The sequence below is a fragment of the Aythya fuligula genome, chromosome Z (assembly GCF_009819795.1).
Source record: "Aythya fuligula isolate bAytFul2 chromosome Z, bAytFul2.pri, whole genome shotgun sequence".
NCBI lineage: Eukaryota > Metazoa > Chordata > Aves > Anseriformes > Anatidae > Aythya > Aythya fuligula.
The window spans coordinates 19,624,699-19,648,861 of NC_045593.1; the positions used below are offsets into that span (position 1 = coordinate 19,624,699).

Sequence of the window (24,163 nt, forward strand, 5' to 3'; positions counted from 1 at the left end):
GATGGAGCCTCCCCTCGCCGCGAGGTGAGGTGACAGCGGCGGCGGGACGGGGACGGCAGCGGGGACAGGGGGGGCTGTGTGTGTGTGTGTGTGTGGGGAGGGGGGGGGAGAGGCTGTGGGACGCGGAGGTGCGGGGCGGGAGGGTTGGGAGGGAGAGGAGGCAGGCTGCGAGGAAGAGGAGGCTGCGAGGAAGGCTGCGAGGAGGGAGGCTGTGAGGCAGTGCCCCCGCAGCTGTCAGCGCCCGGTGCCCCGCGGCTTGCCCGGCAGCTGGCTGCGCAGCGCTGCTGCTCCTTTCCCCCCCCCTTTTTTTTTTTTTTTTTTCCTTTTTTATTCCTTTTTTTTTTTTTTTAAAGGGACTTCTGGAAGGTCTTGAGGCCGGTTCGCGGCCTCGCGATACTGCCGGACTCATTTTGTTGTTTGTTTTTTTTTTTTTTTTTTTTTTTTTTTTCCTTGAGGCTTAGCCATAGAGAGGGGAAATCCCACCGCACTGCCCCGTCCGCGCTTATTTCGGAGCGAAACGACGTGGTAACAGCGAAGCGATAATTAGCGAAGCGGTAATTAGCGAAGCGGCTTCGCAGCGCAGCCTGGGCACTGCCTTCATGCTGTTGCCTTCGCCTGCTGGTCGCCACCAGCCCCGAGCCCTGAGGTGCCTGCCATGTGCCCTCGCCAGCTCGGTGAGGGTGTGAGGCCGATGGTGTGGGGCTGGTGGTTCCTTACGGGTGCCTCCTAAGGCGCTGGGTGGCTTAAGGACTCAGGGTGAGCATCAAGAGACCTGTTCTAATGAGAGGCCTTACTGCTTGGCTCGTTATTCAAACCTCGTAAGAAGTGCGCTCCCCGGTTTAACAGATGGTGTGTGTTCTTTATGGCTGTGTCTTATGCCGGTTAAACCTTAAGGATATATTTTAAAGGTTAACTTGCGTGGGAAAAGCTGTAGTAAGAGCTGTCTTCTAGACCAACGTCTTGTTTGTATGAATTCTGAGCTATTCGGATGAATTTTGGTCAGCGCCTAGGGCAGTGAGAAAATACTTGATGTGGTGGGGTCCTAGCAGATAAGAAGTCCCTCTGCAGTTATAGAAAGATTAGTGGAAATCTGAAGTGTTTCAGGAAGGTAAAAAATCACGTATGGATTTTAGCAAGTAACTTAATTCTGACTCTTTAGCACCATCTTTTCCTCTGTCAAGTCATGAAGGTATAATGAACTGTATCTTGTAATACAAATTGTTGTTTTATGGCAATATTAAGAGGGAGTTAGGCTGAATATTAGAGATTCGGGAAGGTCAATGTATGTCACATCAGTGCAGGAATATTGACTCCATCCTTGCTAGTCAGTCCCAGGGCAGCAATGACAGAGCAGCTGTGGAATTTTTCCTTTCGCATGGACAATTTTGCTTACTTTAAAGTACCTACATTTGGACAAGTTAGTGTTTTGAGTGTGCATGCAAGTTATAACCCTTCTCCCCCACCCAAATGCTCTCTCACGTTTGACTAGGAATGTTCACAAATCACAGAAGATGGTAAATGGCAACTGCTTGTCTCTTATTTATTTATATGTCTCTTCAGAGATGGCCTATTTTGAATTTATCATGAGTATGGTTGAAAATACATGGCAGTGTTAATTGTAAGTGTCCTTCAGAAATACTCTACACAAGGATTTAAGGAATATCTCAGTAATTCTGTATGTCCTGTTACTAGTAAACAGATGTTAGATAAGTACTACTTTGTCAGGCTATATCAAGAATTTAAAACGTCTCTGCCCTTGTTGTGATTTCATTAACTTGTTCTAGCCAAAGGAGGGGGTTATTTGTTTGTGAGTTATGTGAGTATGCAGTTAGCATATTACACGTTAAATAAGTCAGTACATGCAGTTGTTACCCAGACACTTATTAAGAGGCAAGCTGAAGGACGTGATCAAAATAATGTGTGGAGGTTTTCTGTTCTGGTTTTAAATAGAGCAGTTATCCTCTCCCATAAGGATCTACTGCTCGTTAAAAGATGCTGTACTTGCTCCAAAGTCCCCTTGTCAGTCTTTTTGGTATTACAGTCACTTACTTTCTAAATAGATTTTCTGTTTGTGCGGGAAGACCTGCATGAGCCTTAGAATGAAGCTGAAAAGGGAAACTGACTCTGCTGTTAAGTCATAAATGTAAATATTACCCTTTTTCTTCAGTCTCTCAAGCGCTCTGTTTGTCACAAGAGCAGATCACATTTTCACTAAAAGCTGTGACATTGTAAGCTATCTCTTTATACCACTGTAGGAGGAGAAGGGAGTTATTTTACTAGGAAATGCAGCTTCCACGTAAAACATTAGAACCTTTTATTCCATGGCAGTGTAATGATTTGATTTATATAAATAGGTCCTAACAATGAGTTCAGTGGTAACTGTACTAAGATTTCTTGTAACTTAAGCTGTAACTTCTGATTTGGGGGGAAATCCATGAAGGCAAAATGCACCTCCTCCTGTGTGATCTTAACGATGTTCTTTTAAAATGTTCAGACAGTTCAAGTGATGTTTATTTTTGTCTAAAATTGGTGTAGGTAACTTACTGCATTCCTGGGTGCAGTGTTGGTTATGCTGCCATAACCTCATTTTTATAGAAACAAAAAGCAGGAAATGCTGTGATTTGTCTTCTCTTTATACAGTAACCATGCACTGTGTGACTTGCATGAAAATTTAGTGTTCCAATTTCAGAATGTATGTGCTAGATACAGCAAGCTTGTGGGTTCAGCTGCAAGAAAACCTGTGTAGATATTTATGCTGTATTATCTGCAATTCCTGTTTGACGCCTGCTAGAGACAGTAAAAACACAGTGAAAGCAAAGTTTCGACAACAAGTACAGGAGTACTGGTAAAAGCTTGCTCGTCTGGGGTTTGGTTACAAATTGTAGCACCTTTAAAGGAGTGCACGAATGCATTAACAGAGCACTGGTTTGGGCAGCGAGGTGGGAACAGGGTGAGCAAGTTCCGTCAGAGCACAGCCTAGTGAAGGTTTGATTTTTCTTTTTCTTTCCACTGAAATGATACTTGTCTTGGCTCCCGTTGTCAGATCGTACTTATTGTAAAATATATAGCCTATTTACTGTAGCTATTTTCAGCTAATGTAAAATATAATCGCGTGTTTTATTGCTTTTCATAACTCTTGATATTTTTCACTGGCTGCTTAAATAAGCCACCACATTTTCTGCTTCCAATTTAAGCTGAATCCTCCTGTGAGAGAAATTCCACTTCCTACCTCTTCAGTGCTCTGTGGCTCGAAAGTATTTTTGGAAGAGGGTCACCCTCTCCCATGTCTGATTTTTATCACTCTTAGTTATTGCAAGTGGTAGGGTTCTGCTTAAATGGCTTGATCTGCTATGGCAGTTTCTTTGTTCCTATGCAAAGTAAATAGATTGTAACTAACTAATCTGGAGCTTTCTGTCTGGTTGGATTTAGTGATACTAAAGATCCAGTCTTCACTGTCACTGAGGGAAGTCTAGGTGCTGTTACTGAGATGGATACCTGGGGGCAGACATGCGGAACCAGGCCTTTCCCAAAGCTGCGAGATGTTCTGTCAATTACAACACATCTTTGATGATCAGTTTGTCCTTCTGTAGATAGATTTGAACCTCAGAAGATCTTCTGGAGCGCTGATGCGTTTGTTATTGTTTGAAGTCAGAGTAAAGGTAATGGTGCAGCTGTGCAAGAGTTTATCCTGGTGCGTGAGAGGATGAGGTGGGAGTGGAAGCAAGCAGCTAGGGGTGGGGTGACTGTGGGAATGCCGCTGTTGGCTTTTGCTGGCTTCCAGTATTCGCGAAACTTGGCTCCAGTTTGCTTAAAATAGAAATTATGCGCTGCCACGTAATTGTTCTTCAAACAAGCTTTCAGAGGTAGTTCTTAGCAGTGGCTGTGATAAGAGAACGGATCTGTCGTGAGCTCTGGAGTTTCTAATGCTAGTCTCGGTGTTCTCGGAGAGCTCAGTGAAAACCCCAGGGTCGTCTTGTTTTACTGTCTATCTGCTCTGCTCTCACTTAAAACTCTAGAATTACAGCTCATTCTTTTGCTTGAGACAAAGTGGACAGAAACCCTGTAAGAGGAGGGCTTCGTTACTTGTCTCTGGGTGACTAGGCGAATCTTGTTAAATGGTATGTGGCTTTCTGTTGCTTCCCTCCCTTTTTATCTTTACCATGCTGCCTCCAAAAAGCTTACTAGTTCCTGCTTGACCACCATGCAGAACTTGAGAATCCTGCTCAGTGGTGAATCTTCTTGATTTTTTCTTTTTACCCTGTAATATAAATGAGGGGGGGGGGTGTTGTTTTTTTGTGTTTTTTTTTGAGGGGATGTGGGAGGGATTGTTTGCATGGAGTTTTTTGTTTGTGGTTCAGGGATTTTTTTGAAGATTGATTTTTGTCAGATCTTGACTGAAAATTGTCGGGGGGGGGGGGGAACAGCTCTCTTGACTTGATGCTTAAAAATCATCTGAAATTGGGAATTGTTTACCTTCTGCCTGGAGACTGACATGGCTTTTGAAATGTATTAATACAACAGTAATGATCCCTCACTCCCCCCCTTAATTTTGCTCAGAAATACTTCCTAATTTTTTGATAGTGCTTTGTGTCCAATGGCGATGGACTTGAAGGTGTTTGCAAAAAGAGTTCTGCTTCTTTTTCTGTAATGTTAGAATGTCATTGAGTATTCCTGTTTCTCTGCTATGAGATGAGATGGGAATTGAAGTCACAACCTCAGTTTCACACTTTCTCAGTATATTTCTTTTGTATCCCTTAAGTGTAAATTATTTGTGTCATTGATGGAAATCTTACATAGTCCTGCATGTTCTCATCTCCCTTGTCCTAATATTCTGGGTTGTAATGGAATAGCCACTAATGTACTTATTACACCAGGGGACTTATGTCCTTCCATAGTGGTTCTCATCGATACATTGCATATCATTTATTGCTGACACATTGCTGTTGATAATTAACCACTTTATCCAGGGTCACTGTGGAAGATGGGAGTGAAACACTGGAGAAATGGATTGTGTCTGCTAGTCCACACTGACATCTAACCACATCTGATGTCTTGTTTTCTGTGCTCTTTTTCTTTTTCAGAGCATCCTGTCATCTTGCTTTTGAGCAAACAGAAATGAGCTTTTGCTCAGTTGTCAGCAGTGATGATCAGGTCACTTTGTGAGCTGTTAGTTAACCCTCAGAGGTGTGCAACTAATACTCCTTGTTTTAACCCACAAACACGTATTGCATTTCACTAGTTATTTCTGTCAAATAACACTCTTACATCCTGAGGGCTTTTCTGTATATCCTAGTGACCACTATGCTTGTATCTTCAGAATTGTTCCTCTCGGATACTGTTGAAGAAAAAAAATCTAATGTGTGAAAATACTAATTTGAGAAACAAATTTATTTTCTAAACAAATTCAGTGTTACCTCCCCTGCTACTACCAGTAAATGTCTGCAGACTTGTTTTTAGTAATTCTGTAAATAGGCAGCTTCAAAGGTTAGTAGGTAATCAGGTCTCCCGACTACCTACGGGTAACATTTACCTGTATTTGAAGAGGCACATGAAATGCAAATATCTGAGTTGTATGATGAATCTTGCAATGACCTCCCATTTGCAGTTCATGTAGAGTTTACTGACCTTGTCAGATTAATACACTCTAGCAGGCAAGTGTTTGTTTATTGTCATGGTTAAGACAATATTCTAATTGTTTTGAATCATGACAGAGTCCTTTAATTTCTGGTTGCTAAATGTGTTCTTTGAAAACTCATTTGTAGTCAGGGACGGTTCTTTCAGTCTATCAATGTCTTGCACTATTTTTTTTTTTTTTAATTTTGTCATGTTTGTAGACTGCTGAGTTGTTTGGTATGATACTAATATTCCTTCCAATTTTTTCCTCATACTAATATTCCTTCCAATTTTTTCCTCTTGTTGTAGGTTAACTTTACAATCCTGATTACTTATCTAATGATAAATGTTCCATTAAAATGCATCTGAAATGTTTGTTTTTTTTCTCCACTAAAGTAAATATCAGTACAGATGCCTAGCCTATGACTAAAGACTTGTTTGCTTAATCTGCGAAAATATTGAAGTTGTGATTAGTACAGAAACTCACTGAAATAGTGCTAGTATGTTCTTTAAAAAAAAAAAAAAAAAAAGGGAAGTATCTGCCACATTAAGGATCCATAGTGCTTATTAATTTTGCTGATTTGTTCATAAAGTAAAACATATGTGATGGTTCGTGGAGTTGTGTAAAGTTCATTCTGAGGAATTTCAAACCCGAAATGGAAATGTGAACAGCTGGGTTTTAAACAGAGGGGCTGGATGGAGTTCCTCTTAAAACTCCAATGTAAATATCAATATGCAGAAGTTTGTTTTCAAAAAGTTATTTCAATAACATCTTGTATTTCCAGCAAATGAGCACTTCCGTAAATACAGAACAGACATTACTTTGTTGTATGGGTTTTTTGTTTTGTTTGCTGTGTTGTTGGTTTTGTTTTTAAGCTGTAAGTTCTGCATTTATTTGTAATCACCGTTTCAGCACAGTAGGCTTCCTGTGCTCTGCAGGCACATCAGATGCCCCAGCCGGTCGGGAGGGCAGGGGCGGTGTGCTTTCTGCAAGGGTTTCCTTCACAAGCTATGGAAAGTAGTTCGTCCATGCTGCAGAGGAAAGTGCAGCCACTCTTCCATGCCTACCCTGCAACTGTGGCCCCAGGCTGCTGGGCAGGCAGAGCTGTCTTTTCCTTCCAGCCTCCACGGGCAGGGCAGGAATCTCCTGCACCGGTATCTCCTGCTCCACGTGGGCCCGTTCGCGCCCTCAGACGTCTTCCTGAAGTTAACTCAGTTCCCATTTGGTGGCCTGGCAAAAACTTGTTCTGAGTCAGAGCTGTGTGTTTCTTATTCCTCCCAGAGGTGCTAGGGAGGAATAGCAAGGGAAGAGGTGGTGGAGCAATGCAGGTTGCTCGCTGTTTGTTTTAAATCAGCATTACGGGAAGAGGGAGGGGAAGGATCTCCCTCCCCGCCTTCTGTAGGAGAGCACAGTATGGCCCTCCGTAGGCCACGCGGATCTCAGGCAGAGACCAGCGCAGATAATCTCCAGGGCTGTCATTGTGGGAATGCGTCGTGCCAAACCGATTCGGAAAAGGTTGGGTGACTGTTTTATGGTTTCTCTCCCTGTGAAAACTGTTACGCAGACTGACACTGAAACTGCCTCCTTTGTGGAAGGCAGGCAGACAATCCCCATGAAGGGACTGAGTAATGAAACATTTCGGATTAAGCTAAGAAGCCTTCCATCTGTTAAAAGTTGGAAGGTGCTTTCATGTAGGGATGCATTAAGTATTATAAACTGACATACGCTGATATCTTCAGCAAGCTGAAGGAGAAGAAATATTAAGGACTGGCAGAGTGTTTAGTTCAGGCGAAACAGGGCAATTTAGAACTGGAGTAGTGCCTGGCCATTGCTTTTGCTTTCTGTTGGAGGTCAGCTTGCCTTTCTGTTGTCTCTGACCCTACCAGAGCTCTGTAAAGTGATGGGGGAACAGCAGGTCCAGTAAGAGAGGATCAGCAGGCATTAAGGAAGCGCTCTCTTCTACCCCTGCTTAGAAACACCATCATCTGGCTGCCTTTTCAGAAGCCAAAGGACTTCAGGTCCGTTCAAAAGTGTCTGTGTTGTCAGTAATTTCAGCTTTATTGTTGGTAATGAAGGATTCAGTTCATAACAGAAATAAAGCTTTTTCCTTTCTCATGTATTTCAAAGGCAGGTGGGTCAAGTGACTTTCCTGGAAATGGAAATCATGGAGGAAGGGTTCAAAAGCAGCAGATCAGTAGAATAAACAAACAGAAACTGCTTCCTTGTACCTGAGATACGCATTACTTCACACGCTATTTCAGCCCAAAAGAATTTCTCAGATCAAGCTTTTTTTTTATTAGAGATAAAAATGAAATCAGCGCTTGCAGACTGCACTCCTAACATATCCTATGAATCGTGTTTCACCTCTACAGTTGAAGCTAGATGTCGCCTTCTGAAGGGGAAACAAATATTGGAAGGCTTTGAGCTGAAAGCTGCCCGATGAGATGTCCATGAGAAAGGTCTTGATGCCATCTCATTCGAGTACTTTCTGTACCATCAACTGTTGGTGGTGGTACCTTTCCCTGACTGTTCCTGAGATACTGTATATGATGCAATTTTACTCATAACATCGCAAGCCTTTAGGAAGACTCTAGCATTTCTCAGAAAGGTACTGACTTTTCCCAAAACTCTTCCCCATTTTAGATGGTAAACTAATTAAATTGTTTAATGTTCATCTTCCTGAACTCATTTAGAGTATAATTATATTTGGTCTTGAAGTTGCCAAGTATAATTGGTAACTTACATTGGAAAATTTTGAACTATAGACGAGCTCTTTAGAAAGTTGTTGTGTACGTACTGTAAGAGAAACAGCACTAATGTTTCTTCAGTCTCTTGAGCATGTGTTCCTGCATGTTCAGGTACAATGGTAAGCCATCTTGTCCCAGAAAATATGCTGAAGCGTATAATTCCCCTCAATACCTCTGCAGAAAATTAGTATGCTGAAATGTTTGCTTGTTATGACTTGCTCAGCATCACGCGTGTGTGGCAGTATTTTAGTTCTGCTACCAGCAGTGGGGGTGCCCGATGAAGCCAGTTGGAGAAGGACAATGGTTTCAGTATTTTGAAATCAACTACGTATGAATTGCATTCCTATATTTTAAAATGTACTGCAAAAGGGAATAGCTATTCAGTGCCAGGGCAGGCCACTTGAAGACCCTGGGAATCTAGTCTGCCAGGAAGAGTGCAGCCAGAGAGTTTAGGTTTTTGGCTTCCTTTCAGCCCACAATGTGGACTGCTAAGAGGAACCAGTAGGAAATCTGTCAGCTTTTACCATGTAGACTAAGTTCCATAGGGACTTCATCAAATTGTCTTTGACTTTTTTTGATTTAACAAACGATTTTAAAAAACGAGTTTCTTTCCAGGCTGCAACTTGTCTGTACTCATAAGTAGTTCCATTACCTTTACTCACAAATGTAGAAACAATTGAGAGCTAAATAACCATAAATAGCTGGGACCTAGGGGAAAACACAGGTTTTAATCTTGTGATTGAATCTCTAGTAAAGCCTCAATGCAATTGTGGTGCCTTATAAGCTTGTTGTTCTTTGTAAGCAAGTGTCCATTTTCATGTATTTCTATTTGTGGTGTTGGTGCCTCAGGCTGAGATAAAGCAATGTGTATCACTAAGTAAGTGAGCCTTTGCTAATCTGTGTTTCATTCAAAGCCTGATCCCAACTCAGAGGGAAATCAGAACCAAATTACCACTCTGTTCACCTTGGAGTGGCATGTGACTCTTGCAGTGTTCTGGATGAATCTTCTCCGCTCATCAGCCCCACAAAGCTACTGGCAGCGGGGTTATGCTAGCACAAAGACTGCTGTGCTCACAGTAAGTGCTGTGCATCTTGTAGCCCTCAGCTGTGTAAAAGCTTGGTATGGGCCTTACAAGATACGGGTGCTTATCAGAAAAAGACAGACTTTCTGTGATGCTTCAGGTGACTGTTGCGTATAGACTGGGCTTTCATGGAAGAACTTTAAGCACTGAATTTGTGATTCAGACAAGAAAACAGCTGTCAAGAGTAGGGAACCAAAGGCTTGAGGACAGAAGTGTACCTGGAAGAAGATGAAAGGAAGTAGAAGAGGTAACACGTTAGATGACGGGATACCAACATGAAGAAAACATGGGGCTGGGTCTGGAAAAAGAGAAGCCGGTAATTGAAAGACAGAGAATAAGTAGATAAATGAGTAAGCTGGAGGACTGGAAGGCATTTAGTTGGAGAGGGTGCAGTAGGAGAAGCAGTTGTCCTGAGAGGAGCTGAAAGTGGAGGAAGGGAGCTAGAGAAGATCAAGCGAAGGCTTAGAGAGAGAGAACACCAATCCACTGAATTTCAGAGAGGGAGATGGGAGTACACGCAGAGACACATGCATATACGGCAAAGAAGCTGGGAGAGATTTCAAAGGGTGACTGAAATAAGAAAACTTGGGAGGAAAGCACATGCAGAGCTTGGTGGAATGAAGGGTGTAAGATCTAACACATAGCGCAGCATGTGTTAAAAAGTGCAGGACCCCATGCTTTAACAGAATCTCTACAACCAAATGTGTTTAAATTTAGGTGCATTTATTACTGTAAGGCTGCTTCTGCTAGATCGTGCTGATAGTGTTTTGATATATGCCGATTTGAGAACTTTAAAATTATGTTTCTGCCACACTTAAAACCCTGATTCAAAAGATACAACAGTGAAACTATAAATAGCTGTGCGTTAGAGGCCCTACAGTTTTTGAAAAAATACTCATTTACTTTTTTTTTTTTTTTTTTTTGCTTAATGGGAAATTATTCTACTCTGTTCCAATACAAGTTTATAAGGGAAAGACCACTGTACAAATTAATTCTTCTATTACCATTTGTACAAAGCTCAAATCAAGTTTCTCTGATCTTAAAGCTGAAATGTCTACACATCTCCCTGATTTGCACAACTGGTAAGTAGGTAAATTGGCTTGGAACAAAGCCAAGAATAGATGAAGACCCGATTTATGCAACTGCTGCGTTTTAAGATCTGTGAAACCATCTATGCAAAAGAGCTGTACAGGTTATACTAGTGGGACCAGCTGTGCTTTGTCTCCCCTCTGTGGGGAGTATATAGCTTGTGATATAGGAGCTGGTACCTTAAGCGTGACATGCTTTTTTTTTTTTTTTTTAACCTAAATAATTCCAGTAAATCTTGTGGGGAGAAGATACCATTGCCTCTAGATTTCAAAATGCTTTCTTGTGCAGCCAACGTGATGACAAATTTATGGTTTGGTGGAGGCACAAAGCAGGCCTATGGATCTTGCCCTAAAGAAATGCTTAAAACTAGTTTTTCTTGCTTGAAACCACAAATATCAAGTGGGTAAGCATAATTACAGTTGAATTTCTCATTGTAGTTAGGATTATTAGCCAAGGTTTTTAGCATTTGTCAGTAATAATCAGTCTATCCAATCTTTCTTCATGTTTCTTTACAATCAGTTTCAGAAAATAAAGCAATTACATGGAACTTGTTCTTTTTTACTTGTAAGCTCGCTTGCAAGAAGCAACATCATGCTTTCCCTCCTGAAGGTCCAGCGTCTGCTTCATTGGATTTCTGAGCCTTATTGTGGTGAGGTTTGCATTTTGATACCTAAAAGGAAGTGGGAAATGATGCAATCTGGGTCTAGCACTGTTAACTCCCTTTCCATGTTCAAATAAATGGCATGTTTTTATAACTGGGAGTGGAAAAAGCTGGCTCTCGTGAGGGAAATGGTCAGTATAGCTAGTTCTTACTATGGCAATTTTTGATAAGGATTTGTTGGGTTACTGTATACTTCTGTGCAGTTGTTAAAATAATCTATAATTACATGAGTAAAAATGTTTAACTCTTTCAGTTTAACTACGTTAGTATTTCAGAAGTTGTGAATGAGCAGTTGGTAGAAGTTGTGAGAACAGTGCTATTCTGTAACCGTGCAGCAGTTTTTCTGGTTTTGTGTAGATGAGTGGCTCTCTGGCTAACGCTTAACCCAGACATGCTACGCAAGTAAGTGGAAAGGCTCTCTTTAGAACACGTTCACCACTGTGGACAGGAAAGGTCAAAGAGATGCAGCTTGAGTCCTTTATTTGAATGTTCACATAGTATTTGTTGTTAGAAGTGTAACTTAAACCAACTGTGCCAATGTCTTTGGTTTTCCAGGATAGAATTGTTTGACGTTACATCCTTCATTTTTCCTGCATGATCTGGACTGAAATCAGCCCAATTGTATTTCAAAGGCTGCATCTTCTGACATCCAAGTGGACTTGAGGGGTGCAGTGACCGTAGTCATGGATTCTGCAGCCCATTGCCTGTAAGTTTAGTGTAGCAATTAATCCAGTGAGGGATGCTGGTCTTCAGTGACTAGTTCACAGCCAGGCCAGTTCTAGTACCTGGTCTAAGATTAAGCTGTTCCGAAAAGTATTTCCATAAACAGTCCATTAGCATGGCACAAGGGCATGATTTGTTTCATGCACAGACTCACTTCCCCAGCTAAGGTTCCATCAGTATTTCCTGGAAACTAGCTTTTATTTTTGCTTTCTTATATATGTGGTGTATTTTTGTAGTGGTTTGAAAAGCGCTTAATGCACCTATTCAAAGAAATGAGACTGCTGCTTTCTCAGTTAAGTTATTGTCCCATTTCTGAGAGACTGTTATTGTGATATAAGTCCTCATGGTCAGAAGTAAAAAGAGTCTAAGCCATCTTAAGTCATCACAAATGTTTGTTTTAGCTTTGAATATTTTGCTAAAACTTAATAAGGAACTTACCTCTGTGTTAAAGCAAATGCTTTTTTTACATCTACACCAGAATAGCATGCTTTTCAGTGACTTTAAAACCAACATATTTCAAATGTTTCAGTGACAGTAGTTAAACTTCTATGCTTTCTATTTATGCATTGATTTGACAACATTCCTCTTGTACTTGCTTAATACGTGGGAATGCCATTAACCTAATACAGTAAACCTCCAGAGTTCTAAGGTATGGATTCTTTGCACTTTTTCTTTCATGGTAAAACTTACATTCTGTAGCAAAGTAGGAAAAGTGAAATCAGGGTATGAATTTTTAATAAGAGCCGTGCACAAATTACTGTGTCATATCAAGATGAGCTGTTTTTAACTCTAAGGTTGAAAGTCCAATCAGAAGAGTCCTAACACAGCAGGGTGGTCAGAAATGGGGCTATAAACCAGTACAGCTGCCAAGTTTGCCAGACTGCTTGGTAATCGTCTGTTTAATTTGTTGCTTCTTTATCCTTTCATACATTGCAGCACAGCTGATGAGTAAAAGCTGTCTTAGTGGCACCTCTAGGAGAACATTCAGATTCAGTTGTTGGTATTGGTTTCTTCTGAGTGAAGGAGGTTTCCTCAGAAACGAGGGGGATATTTTCCCCTTTGTAGAGCTGGTGTGCTTCTATTTTCCCACATTTTTGTGGGTGTTATGTTGCTATAAGAGCTCATAAGTGGTTTTGCCATGATTGTTACTGTTACCAGTGGAGTGTACTTCTTTCTCAAACCCTGTGCCTTTTTGAAATATAATGAACACCACTGGTTGTACACATCAGAGTTTGGCAGCTCCTTGCCTAGCGTGTTTTGTAGGAGTTCGGTAACATGAAAGAATCTAGAATGTTCACATGACAAGGTGGAAACTAACATTTCATTTAAGAAATTATTTCAGGTGTTGATAATATTACTATAATTAAATTATATTCTCAGTTTCAGAAGACTTTTTCCTGACCTTTCTCATACCCTATATAAGTATTTTAAAAATATTTTTGGTAATGGTAAATTTGGTAAAAATCAGGTGTATTGTTAACTGAAGGCATTAGAAGGCTGTCTGTTCAGGTGAGATTGCGTTGAACAAGGAAATTTTGGGGAAGTCAGAACAACTCTAGCTGTACTTTACAGAGAATGAAATGAGCTACAAAAGCCTCGAGTGCCACTTCTGTGAATGTACAAACTACAGTAGTCATGAAACACTGTCCAGCTTTCTTGAAGGTGTGTGCTAAGTACTTGTTCTGGTAATGGGTACTCGGCTTCTTCTACCTGTGAAAGAAGGGGTAGTGGGAAGCATGGGTTGCAGGTCTTCCATAAAGTTTCACCATATATTAGGCTCTCAATTTAATTCAACAGGACGGATACCTTATTTAAAGGTAGGGTGGAATATTGTGCGTATCGGTGCTGGTTCATTCTGGTTATATAATCATGTACAAAAGGTTAGAAAGTTGTTAAGACAAGTGACCTTAGGGCTCTTTTATGGCGGTGGTCCATCCTTAGGATATGCATTTGTCTTTCAGTTAAAGTTAGCAGATCTAATTTTAATACACGATTTGAATGAGAGGAATAATCATCATTAGCTTTGTTCTTTTTCTAAGTTCCAGTTCCCTACATTAATATGGCGAAGCTATGTTATAGTCTAGTTCAGTACTGTTTGGATATCGGTAGCTACAACACTTTTTTCATCTGTGTTTTGTTTCCTTTCAGTGCTGATGCACAGAAATTAGTTTCAGGTTTTAGTTGGTATTTGTTAAAGGCAATTTAATAAGTAGCCACTTCAGTAGTCTTCTGTGTTGTTGAAATGTCTGTGTTGGAGGTGTTGTGTAAGAGAGACTTTCTTGCCTGTTTCTTATCTTTTAATGCATTGCTTAAAATAAAATCCTTCTTTGGGGTAATGCTGATCTCAATATGGGTTCCATTTTTAAATCCTCACAGATTGTCAAAGGGTGGACAGCAAGCAATTTAGTGAGGTGTTTTACTTACGGCTATTCCTGAATAAAATATCTATGAAATTTTTGGAGGAAGGCTTATAAGACAGGTATGAAAACCTGATCTTTCCAAATAAGAGTGTGTCTTCTTGCAGATAATCAGTTCTTCATTTTCATTTCACTAAAGTAAAACAGCTATGGCTGTTTGCCACTGATTGTTAAAAATTAGTTGTTGACTTAAGGGGACAGTGAGTTAAATGTAGTGAAAATAATGTATGTAACAGTAAATTGTCACCTTAGTAATGGAGGAGATGTATAGAGTTTTCTCTTTTACAGCAAGTAGCAACTGATGAAAATGTTTTGCTTTCATATCACACCTTAATAGATGGAACTGCTGTGAGTTTGTGCTCCTTGTTTAATTTTTCTCATATAGAGTTGGATTTTCATTCATTGTAGTCTCATTTTCCCAGTAGCTAGGCTTTTTTCAAAGTAACTGTCATATTTCCTTTTCATTTTTTTGTTGAAAAGTTGAAGTTGGAAGTGATTAATGATCTTCCAAGCATAATGCCAAAATTCTCCTCATCTCCGAATATATGACTTTTTTGAGATGCTTTTCATTAAACTCCTGTTTTTGAAGAGAAACTATGTGGCTTCATTCAGCAATTCAAAAACTGGTAAGGCTTTTTTGAATGCACATTAATGTGCCAGAATTTGTTACTGCAGGAAGAAATGATAACGTGACTTCTAAAAGACATAAAAGATTCAGCTGTTATTAGTTTAATGTCCCTTAGACCGTTAAGTTAAAATTAACTAGAGACGTTCTGGGAACCAGAGTAAGACACTTGGAAGCACAGGTGCACTTACTCTTTCTGGCTTTAGGACATCATGGTATTCAAAATTACTAGAGAATTTTTCATGAGAAACTGTTAATAAATGGAAATAAAAATCTGCTGCAGGAATGTGTGTGTTAGTTTCAGAAATTCCTGCTAAAACCGTAGTACAAGAAGAGTATCTCACTTAGTAAATTTTATGTTCTGAAGTAGATAAGGAGCTCTGTTCTTGCAACGTCCAAAACTGAAATGTCAAAATCTGCAAATTATCAGGCTTTTGGACTTTTTATAAGAGAACTCCCTGGAAAAAGAGGGCTTCAGTCTCCTATCTCAACCTATTTTATTGCTTGTTACTGAACAAGTTTACCAGCAAGCTTGGGTATGCGTCCCTATGGAACAAGTGACAGTTATAAGGAACTTAAGAAATGTGAAGACAACTTGCTGTGTTTTCTTTCCAGATTCAGTTTTAATTGTTTGCTCGTTTAGATAGAATTGCTTAATTGATTTCTGGGGCTACCATTAACACCAGCATAGCTCTAATGTCTTTTGGTCTGATTGCAAGTGGTCAGTATGTTTTATACTAGAAGCCTTGCTTCATGATAACAATTTTTTGAATCAATGAAGGGATATACAGTGGAACATCATCTTCGCTTTTAATTATGTTTATTGCTGAATATACAAAGCTAGAAAAAGATGCAGACAAGACAGCTGCTCCCTACCACCCCAAACACTAGTGGCATTTGCGCATTGTGGTGAGTTAGATCTAGAAAATTTTTAAATTTTTGCTCTCATACATTCGAATCCTACTGTCCTTCATAAGGAAGAAAAACTACAGATGGTTATCTGGAGGTTTTCTTTTAGTTTACTGAATTAAGCTAACTAGCTTAACATGTAATTGTCATTTTTTGTTAGCGACTTTTTCACACATTGGCTAGCTTTTACATCGCAGAGAAAGTTGCTTTTAAGTTGATGTTACATAGATGTGAATACCTTTTTTTTTTTTTTGCTTATGGGTTTTGCTTATAGAAGAGAAAACAGTACGCTGCTCTGTGGATCACTGTAGGTAATTTGCTCTGTGTGCAATGCCTTGTGTACCTGATGGTGGTAGTTAGCAAGTGGAATAGTCTGCTGCCACTTGCTACTTAATAACTCACACTCCTGGATTAGGTAATATTTTCATTTACCTCTTCAAACTAGATTCATTATATGCAAATGACACAAGGTTTCTTTTGTAAAGATGATAACTTTATAAGATAAATATTTGCATTTTGTGAACAGTAAAATAACTCCTCTCCCCCCTGACCAAATAGGTCTGAATTTCTTTCTCCTAGATGAGCTTTAAAAAAAAAAAAAAAAAAACAAAAAAACAAAAAAACAAAAAAAACTGCTGTAGAAGTCTCTTGAGACAAACTGTAGATAACACTTGCCTTGTTCTTTTAGCTTAGCTTGTGCATCTGTTTCTTTAGTTGATACTGAGATTGCCACAGATTTAATACAAGGGGACCAAAGGCTTGCTGCAAGAAAAGTTCACCATGAACTGTGGTGCAAGAAAACAAAGTACTGATCTCCGAGTTAATGTTTCCTGTTGTGTTCTTAATGTGTCTGTCATAGTAAGCTTTTTATTATTTAAGCAAATCTTCTAGTGAATACTACAGATCATATGGTATAGCAAAACTCATTTCTGTGCCGATCCTCTGTATTAACTTTACTATTATGTACTTCAAATTGAGCCAGCTGTATACCATGCTATTCATAACAGTTCAGTGTAAAAGTCACGTAACACTGTTTGTCACACACATTTCCCTTCTTATAATTGTTAAAACAAACAGCTGTATTTCTGCATTGTCCAAACCAACTGCTTTGTTTTGGTTGGTTGTTGTTTTTTTTTGTTGTTGTTGTTTGTTTGTTTTTAATCTAAGGATCCATAGAGTAGGAACTGCTGCAAAAAATGTGCTCAGGCATTAGGACAGCACTTGAAAATAACCTCTGTTTCACAGATTTCTGCCTTCCATTAACTTAGTAAAAAAGATTTGATGTGTTACACAGAAGGGAGAAGGGGCTTTTCTTAGTCAGGAGTAACTGAATACATGCAGCTAACTTCTGCAGAATGGTTTTTCATTTCCCACTTTTGCAAGGGAAGGATTCCTTCTGAAGCCTTCTTTAGCTTCCCCTAATAGCTATTTCTGTCTTCGTACTATGTGTTGTCAGACACAACTTTCCCAAGTGTATTAAAACTTAAGTATTTGTTCTTTTTATTCGTTTCAGAGAGAATAAAATGCATCTTTCTGGATGAATGTCTAACTCTCCTCTGTTCAGGCCTTGGGAAGGGATTGCCTTTTGTTATTCATGCCTTCAGGAGTTTGGGTTTATGTTATTGTTTATCTCTAATTCTGATGTAAGCTTTCCTTCATAGCTGAGGTACCATTTTCAGTGTGATAATGAAACAGTATTAACATCCAGCTATGTTAATCTATTCCTGCCTGCCTATTAAATGTTAAGAAGGTGACTTAATAGTTTAGATAGTTTTTGCAAAGCAGGAAATTACAGACTTCTTACGCTTTGTCACTAACTTCAATGCCTAGAGCAGGAAGAACTGCGAAGATCCCTAAGAATCTGTTCCAAGATGCAGACACATGGTGTTTCTGTTTTAGCTTCAACACTTATAAGGAAATTGGTTTAAGTGCCTTAAAAGTGCAGAAAAGTTAATTTTGATAGAAGATGATTAACAGCTGTTAGTTAAGGTACGACTTTCAATTGATATTTTTCTCAACCTGGGGATCAATCAGACCTTGTATCTAAGAATTTATTGCTATAGTATAGTTACCATAGAAAAAGCCTTAATGAAATAAAGCTTGCCTTGCTGCATCTGCTGTTTTGGGCTGTATGCATGTGATACACTGACAGATCTGTTTTTGTTGTTGTTTGTTTTCTAAATGTCTTCTTGCATGCACAGCTTCTTTTGGAGTTTTAACATAAACCATAGTTGCATAGTGTCTCATTTTCCCTCTCCAGAAGGTGAAGTAGGTCGTTCCAAATTCCCCATCTGCCAATTTGGTCTGTTGAGTGAAGCATCCATCGAATTCTGAAAGTGTTTTATTATCAGATGTCCTAATCTCAAGCAGTATTTCTGTCTCCATCCTCCATCCACCTTTACCCGTAAAGGAGAAAAAGTTTTAGGGAAAGCTAAGGTGATAAATTACATGTATTGCTAGGAAATGCTGACTGTAAAACTGCTGGTAATATACTGCTAATATGTAACTCTGTAGTTCTCCACATTGAGAGAACAGTGGTGTTCTGTTTTCTTTTCTTTTGTAGTTTAAATGCATTTGTATATAATGGCTTTTCTGGCATAAGTTTGTCTCAACAATGAAACAGTGGGATTTTTTATCAGTATTCTTGCGTGTTCATGCTGATAGTGTCATGTGTAATCAAGAACATGTAATCTCTTTTACCTAGGGCAGCTAACTACCTTCTTAAATTATTAATAGGAAAAATAAGGAAAGCAAAGCCCATGCTCTTATGGACCAATTAGTCTTACTCAGTACTCAGGGGGAGCTCGAGGTGCTTGTGCCTTTACAGGAATTCTTCAAGTTACTGTATCCCCAAACTTTCCTTTTTTGTTTCTGTCTGTGGGGTTGTTCTCCAACCTTCATTTGTACGCAAAATCGGTATATAAGCTGACTGGAATAGACAGTATGCATTTACCTCTGTGTTCCTAGCATGCCTTTCTGTAACTACAGTTAATCTTGGCTAACAGCAACCTTTGCTCTTTTCTCGCATTGTGGTGTGGTAAGTAAACTTTTTTTCCCTGGAGGTTAGCTTAAATTTTTTTAAACACCTTGGGTCACGTCATGTGACATCCCTTGGTTTTCAGCATGCAGGCTACATATAAACCAGAAGGTGAAAGTTTACAGCAGGTCAGAAACTGATCAGGCAAACACATGCAGAGACATCCTCCTCCAATTCCACTCTGAGGCCACAAATTGTAGGTGATTGTGAGGAAGAATTTGAGTAGAGGAGTTGCTCCAAAGTTGTCGTTGTAGTTTTACCGTGCTATCCACAGATAGTTGCCATTTGATGTAGGATACTGGGCTAGATGGACTTCGCGTTTGATTTTATAAAAATGACCTTAATAAAGATGCTGTCATGGCAGGGCCTGTGGAGTTGCAGACTGCAGCTGGAAGCCTTATGAATGTGCAGTAGTTAGTTGCCTGTAAGCTGATTCCTATGTTTGTGTTCAAATAGTCCTATCACACTTCCTTTCTGTCCTGAAAATGTTTTTCTTCCTACTGTAAGTAGTGAACAAAGGAAGTAGTTATTTTGGGGAGTAGCCTCTTGAACAGAAAAATCAAAAAGTAGCATTAATCGCTTTCAGAGCGTTAAGTCCTCCAATACAAATAACCTCGTGGCTGCAGGTCCTAGCCCTGATATCTTGCTGAACAAATTCAGGTTGAAAGAAAACAAACTTCAGATTTTGGTGGGGGCTGTAATTCCTACTTCTTCAGCTTCATTTTAGTAATAAAACTTTCTCCATCCTATGAATCAGTGTTCATCAGTTTGGTAAACTCCCTTGCTGTGTTTGGGACATCTTCTCCACTGGAAAGTGTATCACAGTTTATATATATATGCTGTGTGCATATGGAAGACCTAAATACTGTGTCTGCAGAGAATGACTGAAGCTTGTTGCTCAGAAATGCCATCCTGCCTGTTTTCTAGGGAAACTGTTGTGGGACCGTGCTAGGAATCGCATTGCAGAGCAAATCGAGCTTGATGCTTTTCCATTTTTCCTCCTTCCTCTCCATCCTCAAGTTTCAAAAATGTTTTTTGAAGTCAGATCCACAGCAGTGGGAAGGAATAGAAATGAATAACATAGGTGGGGAGGAGGGACTTCTTAAACTGACATTGCTGCTGAGAAGATGGAGAACGGAACTATTTCAGCAAGTCACCTACCAAGATTGGGATAGCTTCTGACCCTTTCTTCCTCTCTATTGGTATATGTAGCTGTTTATTCAGGGCCTAGGTATTTAAATTACTTAATATGCTTCCGTGCTCTCTATCACTCCAGTTCTAATGTTAGTACTTGATCTAAGATTATTCTAGTGGCAAATCCAAGATCCTACTTGCATATAATCTTTTATGTCCTTTTTGCTGTTTGACTTAAAAAAAAAAAAAAAAAAAAAAAGTGTAGTTTTTCGTGTTTAAAAGCATCTTAAACACTTCAGAGTTTTGTAGATTATGGCTGGGACTTAGATTTGTAACTAAACTGAAAATCTTGGAGTAATGACAGCATGTGAAACTGAAAGTCAAAGCTGATACTTTACTGCATAAAAATAAAATCATGCAGGGATAATTTGAATAAAATCTCTGTAAAGCAGAATCTAAGTTTCTTTAGAGCCATTCTAAATAAAATGCGAAAATATGGTTAATTCCACTGCTTCATGAATCACTCTCACTAATTCCTAGTAATGATTATTCTTTTAACCACGCACTAGTGGCATTGGCATCTAAGAAGCTGAGGAAAATAAACAACATATCTGTACTTCTACGTCTGTTCAGGTGGCTTCAGGAGGATATCACTTGAGGATGTTGTTTTTGAGGGAGTCATTTTTAGAAATGTAGGAAAACATCAGTTAAGCCAAGAAAGTGTTCCCAGTTGAGTGTGTTTGTTGGTAGTGAACTTCTGTGCTAAAGGTTTCAAGGGTCGAATACAAATGAATAAAATACAGCCACAGAAGAAAAAGTCATGCTGTTAGCCTCCAAAACTACTTATTGATGGAAGACAACTTTTTTCTTTTTTTTTTTTTTTTAAAGGTGGTGGGGGGCAGGGGTGAGGTATATGGGGGAGCAATTTAAAAGTCTGAAAGCATGCTTATGTATTCATGCTTTTTCTTTGAAGCTGTGGACTTCACTGAATATTGCTGTCTCAGCTGAAGCAACGTTTGAGGATACTGTGCAGATGGCTAATAACCATTTCCTATCTGTACCTTTCTGGGTCCTACAGCATGGGTTGACTGCGTGGCCATTCTTAAAACCATGCTTTCCCTGGTGATATCACTGGTCTTAAATGGTAATTAATGACTGATTGGCAACGTATAAGAAATCGGAACCTACTAGCTTGAATGCTGGCAGTCAACTTCTGACAACATAAGTATTAATAATTTTGAAATATATTCTTCCAACATGAACATTTTTCTCAATTAAATGTGAAGCCTGGAGAGTACATTTACTCTTGGACTGTATGCATAAGGCCTGGGATATAATAAATCCACTGGGTATCTCAATGTTTCAGAATGAGCAAATAAATTAGGTTCTGGAAATTGACGTGAAACTGAACAGGGAGGTTTGGTGGTGTTGCCATATCAGAGGTTTGGAGTTTGCTCATTTCATGAGGGTTTGTGTTGTTTGACTGTGGGCTCTGGTAGACAAATGCTTGTAGAGTTTGACTGCAGCAGCGTAAAATGGCACCACTGTCCGTGTGCACAGCCATACAGTGTGGGTGGAAAGGGAAGCACATTTGTTTGGGTGGTCCCAGTTTACCCCAGTCCAAGTAATACCCCAGTGTAACCTATACCTGCCAAGTAAAATTGATTTGGTATTGTTATTTGTCCAAAGCCAAGTGGCTGTTCTTTTTGAAGTTATACGAATGCATCGTGTATATATATGATTTATTTATGATATATCTATATATATAAAAACAGCAAATGCTAAGAGGAAAGAAGGTAGATGTAATAAGAAGCTGAAAGTTACAAGGAAAGTTTTGATGCGTTTCTAATGGAAACAAAAGATAAGTACTAGGATAGTAGGAAAATGGAAAACAAGTAATGCTAGAGCTAGTATATGCAGTCACCAATTGCCCTGAGCACCTTTTCCAGCACTAATGAATGAGGATCTCCTGTTACTTAAAGCATGAGGTTTCATACTAAGGTGGAGCTCATTCTATCATTGTGCAAACCTTTTTAAATTTGGCTTTTTTTTAGAATGTTCAAAAATATTTTAATGCATTCTATACAAGAAACTTAGGGGCAAATAATTGATGAGAAGAATCTGAAGTCACACACTTTCAAATATTTAATACTGACAAACATCCAAGATGGAATAAATACTGATATTAAGTATTTTAAAACAAGCTCCGGAGAAACACAAACTTGAATTTTTAAGTATATCAAAATATTTCTATATAAGTTAATTTTTTAAGAGAACATGATGATAGAGAGATAATTGCCATTGAAAATGTCTCCTCTGCCTGAAGTAAATACATATATGCCAATGCCTTAGATAATTCTTATATGTTTGGCACACATCTCACTGAAAATACCTTAGGAGCTTGTCCTATAACCAATGCTGTTTAATGCAGTTCCCTCAATAAGCAACTCAATGCTTTTTTTTTTTTGAATAGTGTAGTTTCAGCTGTGTGAGTCTACTTCCTTTTCCAAGACAGAGAGGTTGTTTCTTTTTGTGCTTGTAGGTTAGGATGAATTAAAAAGCTTTCTTATGAGTCACTGTATCCAAGTATCAAATTAAATATGAAATTAAAATTACCTAAGGGCTGCAGTTGAAATAAGTGTTTTTGAGGTTCCCATAAAAAATACTAGTGTCCACAGAACTTGTGTTTTTGATCTGTGCTTATTCCTTTTTACAGATTACATGCTTTTCACAAGTTTATTTTTTTCATTCCCAGATTCTTTTAGATCAATAAAAAGATAACATTGGTAAATTCAGCTGCTTTGATTTTTAATGATATTATGTCTGAAAGTGTGAGTTACTGTTGTAACTTCATCCTGGTCAAAACCAACACTGTTACTTTGGGGAGGAGATTTCATAGAAAACTTTGAGGAATGCAGAAAAGAGATTTTCTTGGGGTAGTTCATAGTTCTGCCAAATATAGCTGCAGTTAGCATGATCTCAAGTGTATTACTTATATTAAAATAACATCAGTACTTATTTTCAATGTATTTTATGCCCTTAAAGTCCCAGATGGACCAAATCTGTCTCTAATTTCAACTACCATGTAGGTATATACACCAGAATATTTGGGTAATGTAATACTGTGAAGCAGCTGAAAATCAGGGCAGATTTTTTTGTTCCATGCTGTGGTTTGTTGTCATGTTGGTCATTTCTTTCTGTACTTCCTTAGATACAAAACTGCTTTCAGCGTTCAAAATAGCATGGTGGCTTAATCAGTAGACTCATGATACTTTACTAAATCTTGCAAAATGATTGCTTTACACAGCCTTGGTGGAAGGAAAAGATTTCTTGTAGCTGGGGAGCATGGCAGTCCTGTAAAGTGCTATCCTTAAGTCAGAAGTTGCTGTTAATTTCAAAAAGAGATTCAAGAAGTGAGAAGCCGGTAGACTGCTGGAAGGCAGAAGTGAAATCACCACCCCCAGACTCTGATTATTTCCTTGATTTGAATCCAAAACATTATCTGACTTTCTGCAATACATGCAGGTTTGCTTTATTATTATTTTTCCCCTGTGCAACTTTCCCTGCACTGGTTACTGAAGCTGTTGATCTAGAGAGTCGTGGGTGTAGCCCAAGTGGGATCCAGCATGAAGAGCTGCACGTACTCAGCAGAGGGTTCAGGAAGCAAAGGGTTGACAGAGTTCTTGGTGGCCCACAAACCCTGATGGAGGCTGGCAGCTGTACATTGGAAGTCACTGTCTTAACCCAAGTCTGAAGGTAACGGGGGCACCTCTATTTATACAAATCAGACCAATGCCTTCTTCAAAGTAAGACATAGCACTTTTATATCAAGTAGTGATGCTTTGTGATGAATCTGGACTTAGCAGGACCACATACGTTTTTCTAGATAAAAAGAAGTTTTGCTTGCTGTATGTATTAGCATTGTTTCACAGGGAGGAAAAAAAGTGATATCCAGCTGAATGATTAGCTCTTACTTGTTGCATCTTCCTTCAAATATTGTATACATGTTTAATACTATTTCTAGTTACTGATGCACAGTATTTCTTAAGGGAATTTGACTATTCTTCTATGAGTGTGTTTTTGTAAGTAATATGCCTGTGCTCATACATCTTTCTAGGTATACGT

General features: G+C 39.1%; 1 protein-coding gene across 5 annotated transcripts in view; it reads left to right on the top strand.

Annotated features, from left to right (window-relative positions):
* The first annotated feature begins 700 nt into the window (after positions 1-700).
* MAP3K1 (mitogen-activated protein kinase kinase kinase 1) overlaps positions 701-24,163 on the top strand; it is a 54,917-nt gene continuing 31,454 nt past the window's right edge. Inside the window, exon 1 of one of the 5 annotated variants that reach the window (XM_032206688.1) lies at positions 701-756. Coding sequence is in view for 2 of the 5 variants with exons in the window: in XM_032206683.1 (XP_032062574.1) it covers positions 3,823-3,863 (41 nt within the window). In the remaining 3 variants the exon portion in view is untranslated. Of the gene's footprint in view, positions 757-2,966; positions 2,986-3,792; positions 3,864-3,898; positions 4,119-11,770; positions 11,900-24,163 lie in introns of those variants that run through there. The other 4 variants (XM_032206690.1, XM_032206683.1, XM_032206686.1 and 1 more) reach the window with 4 other exon arrangements.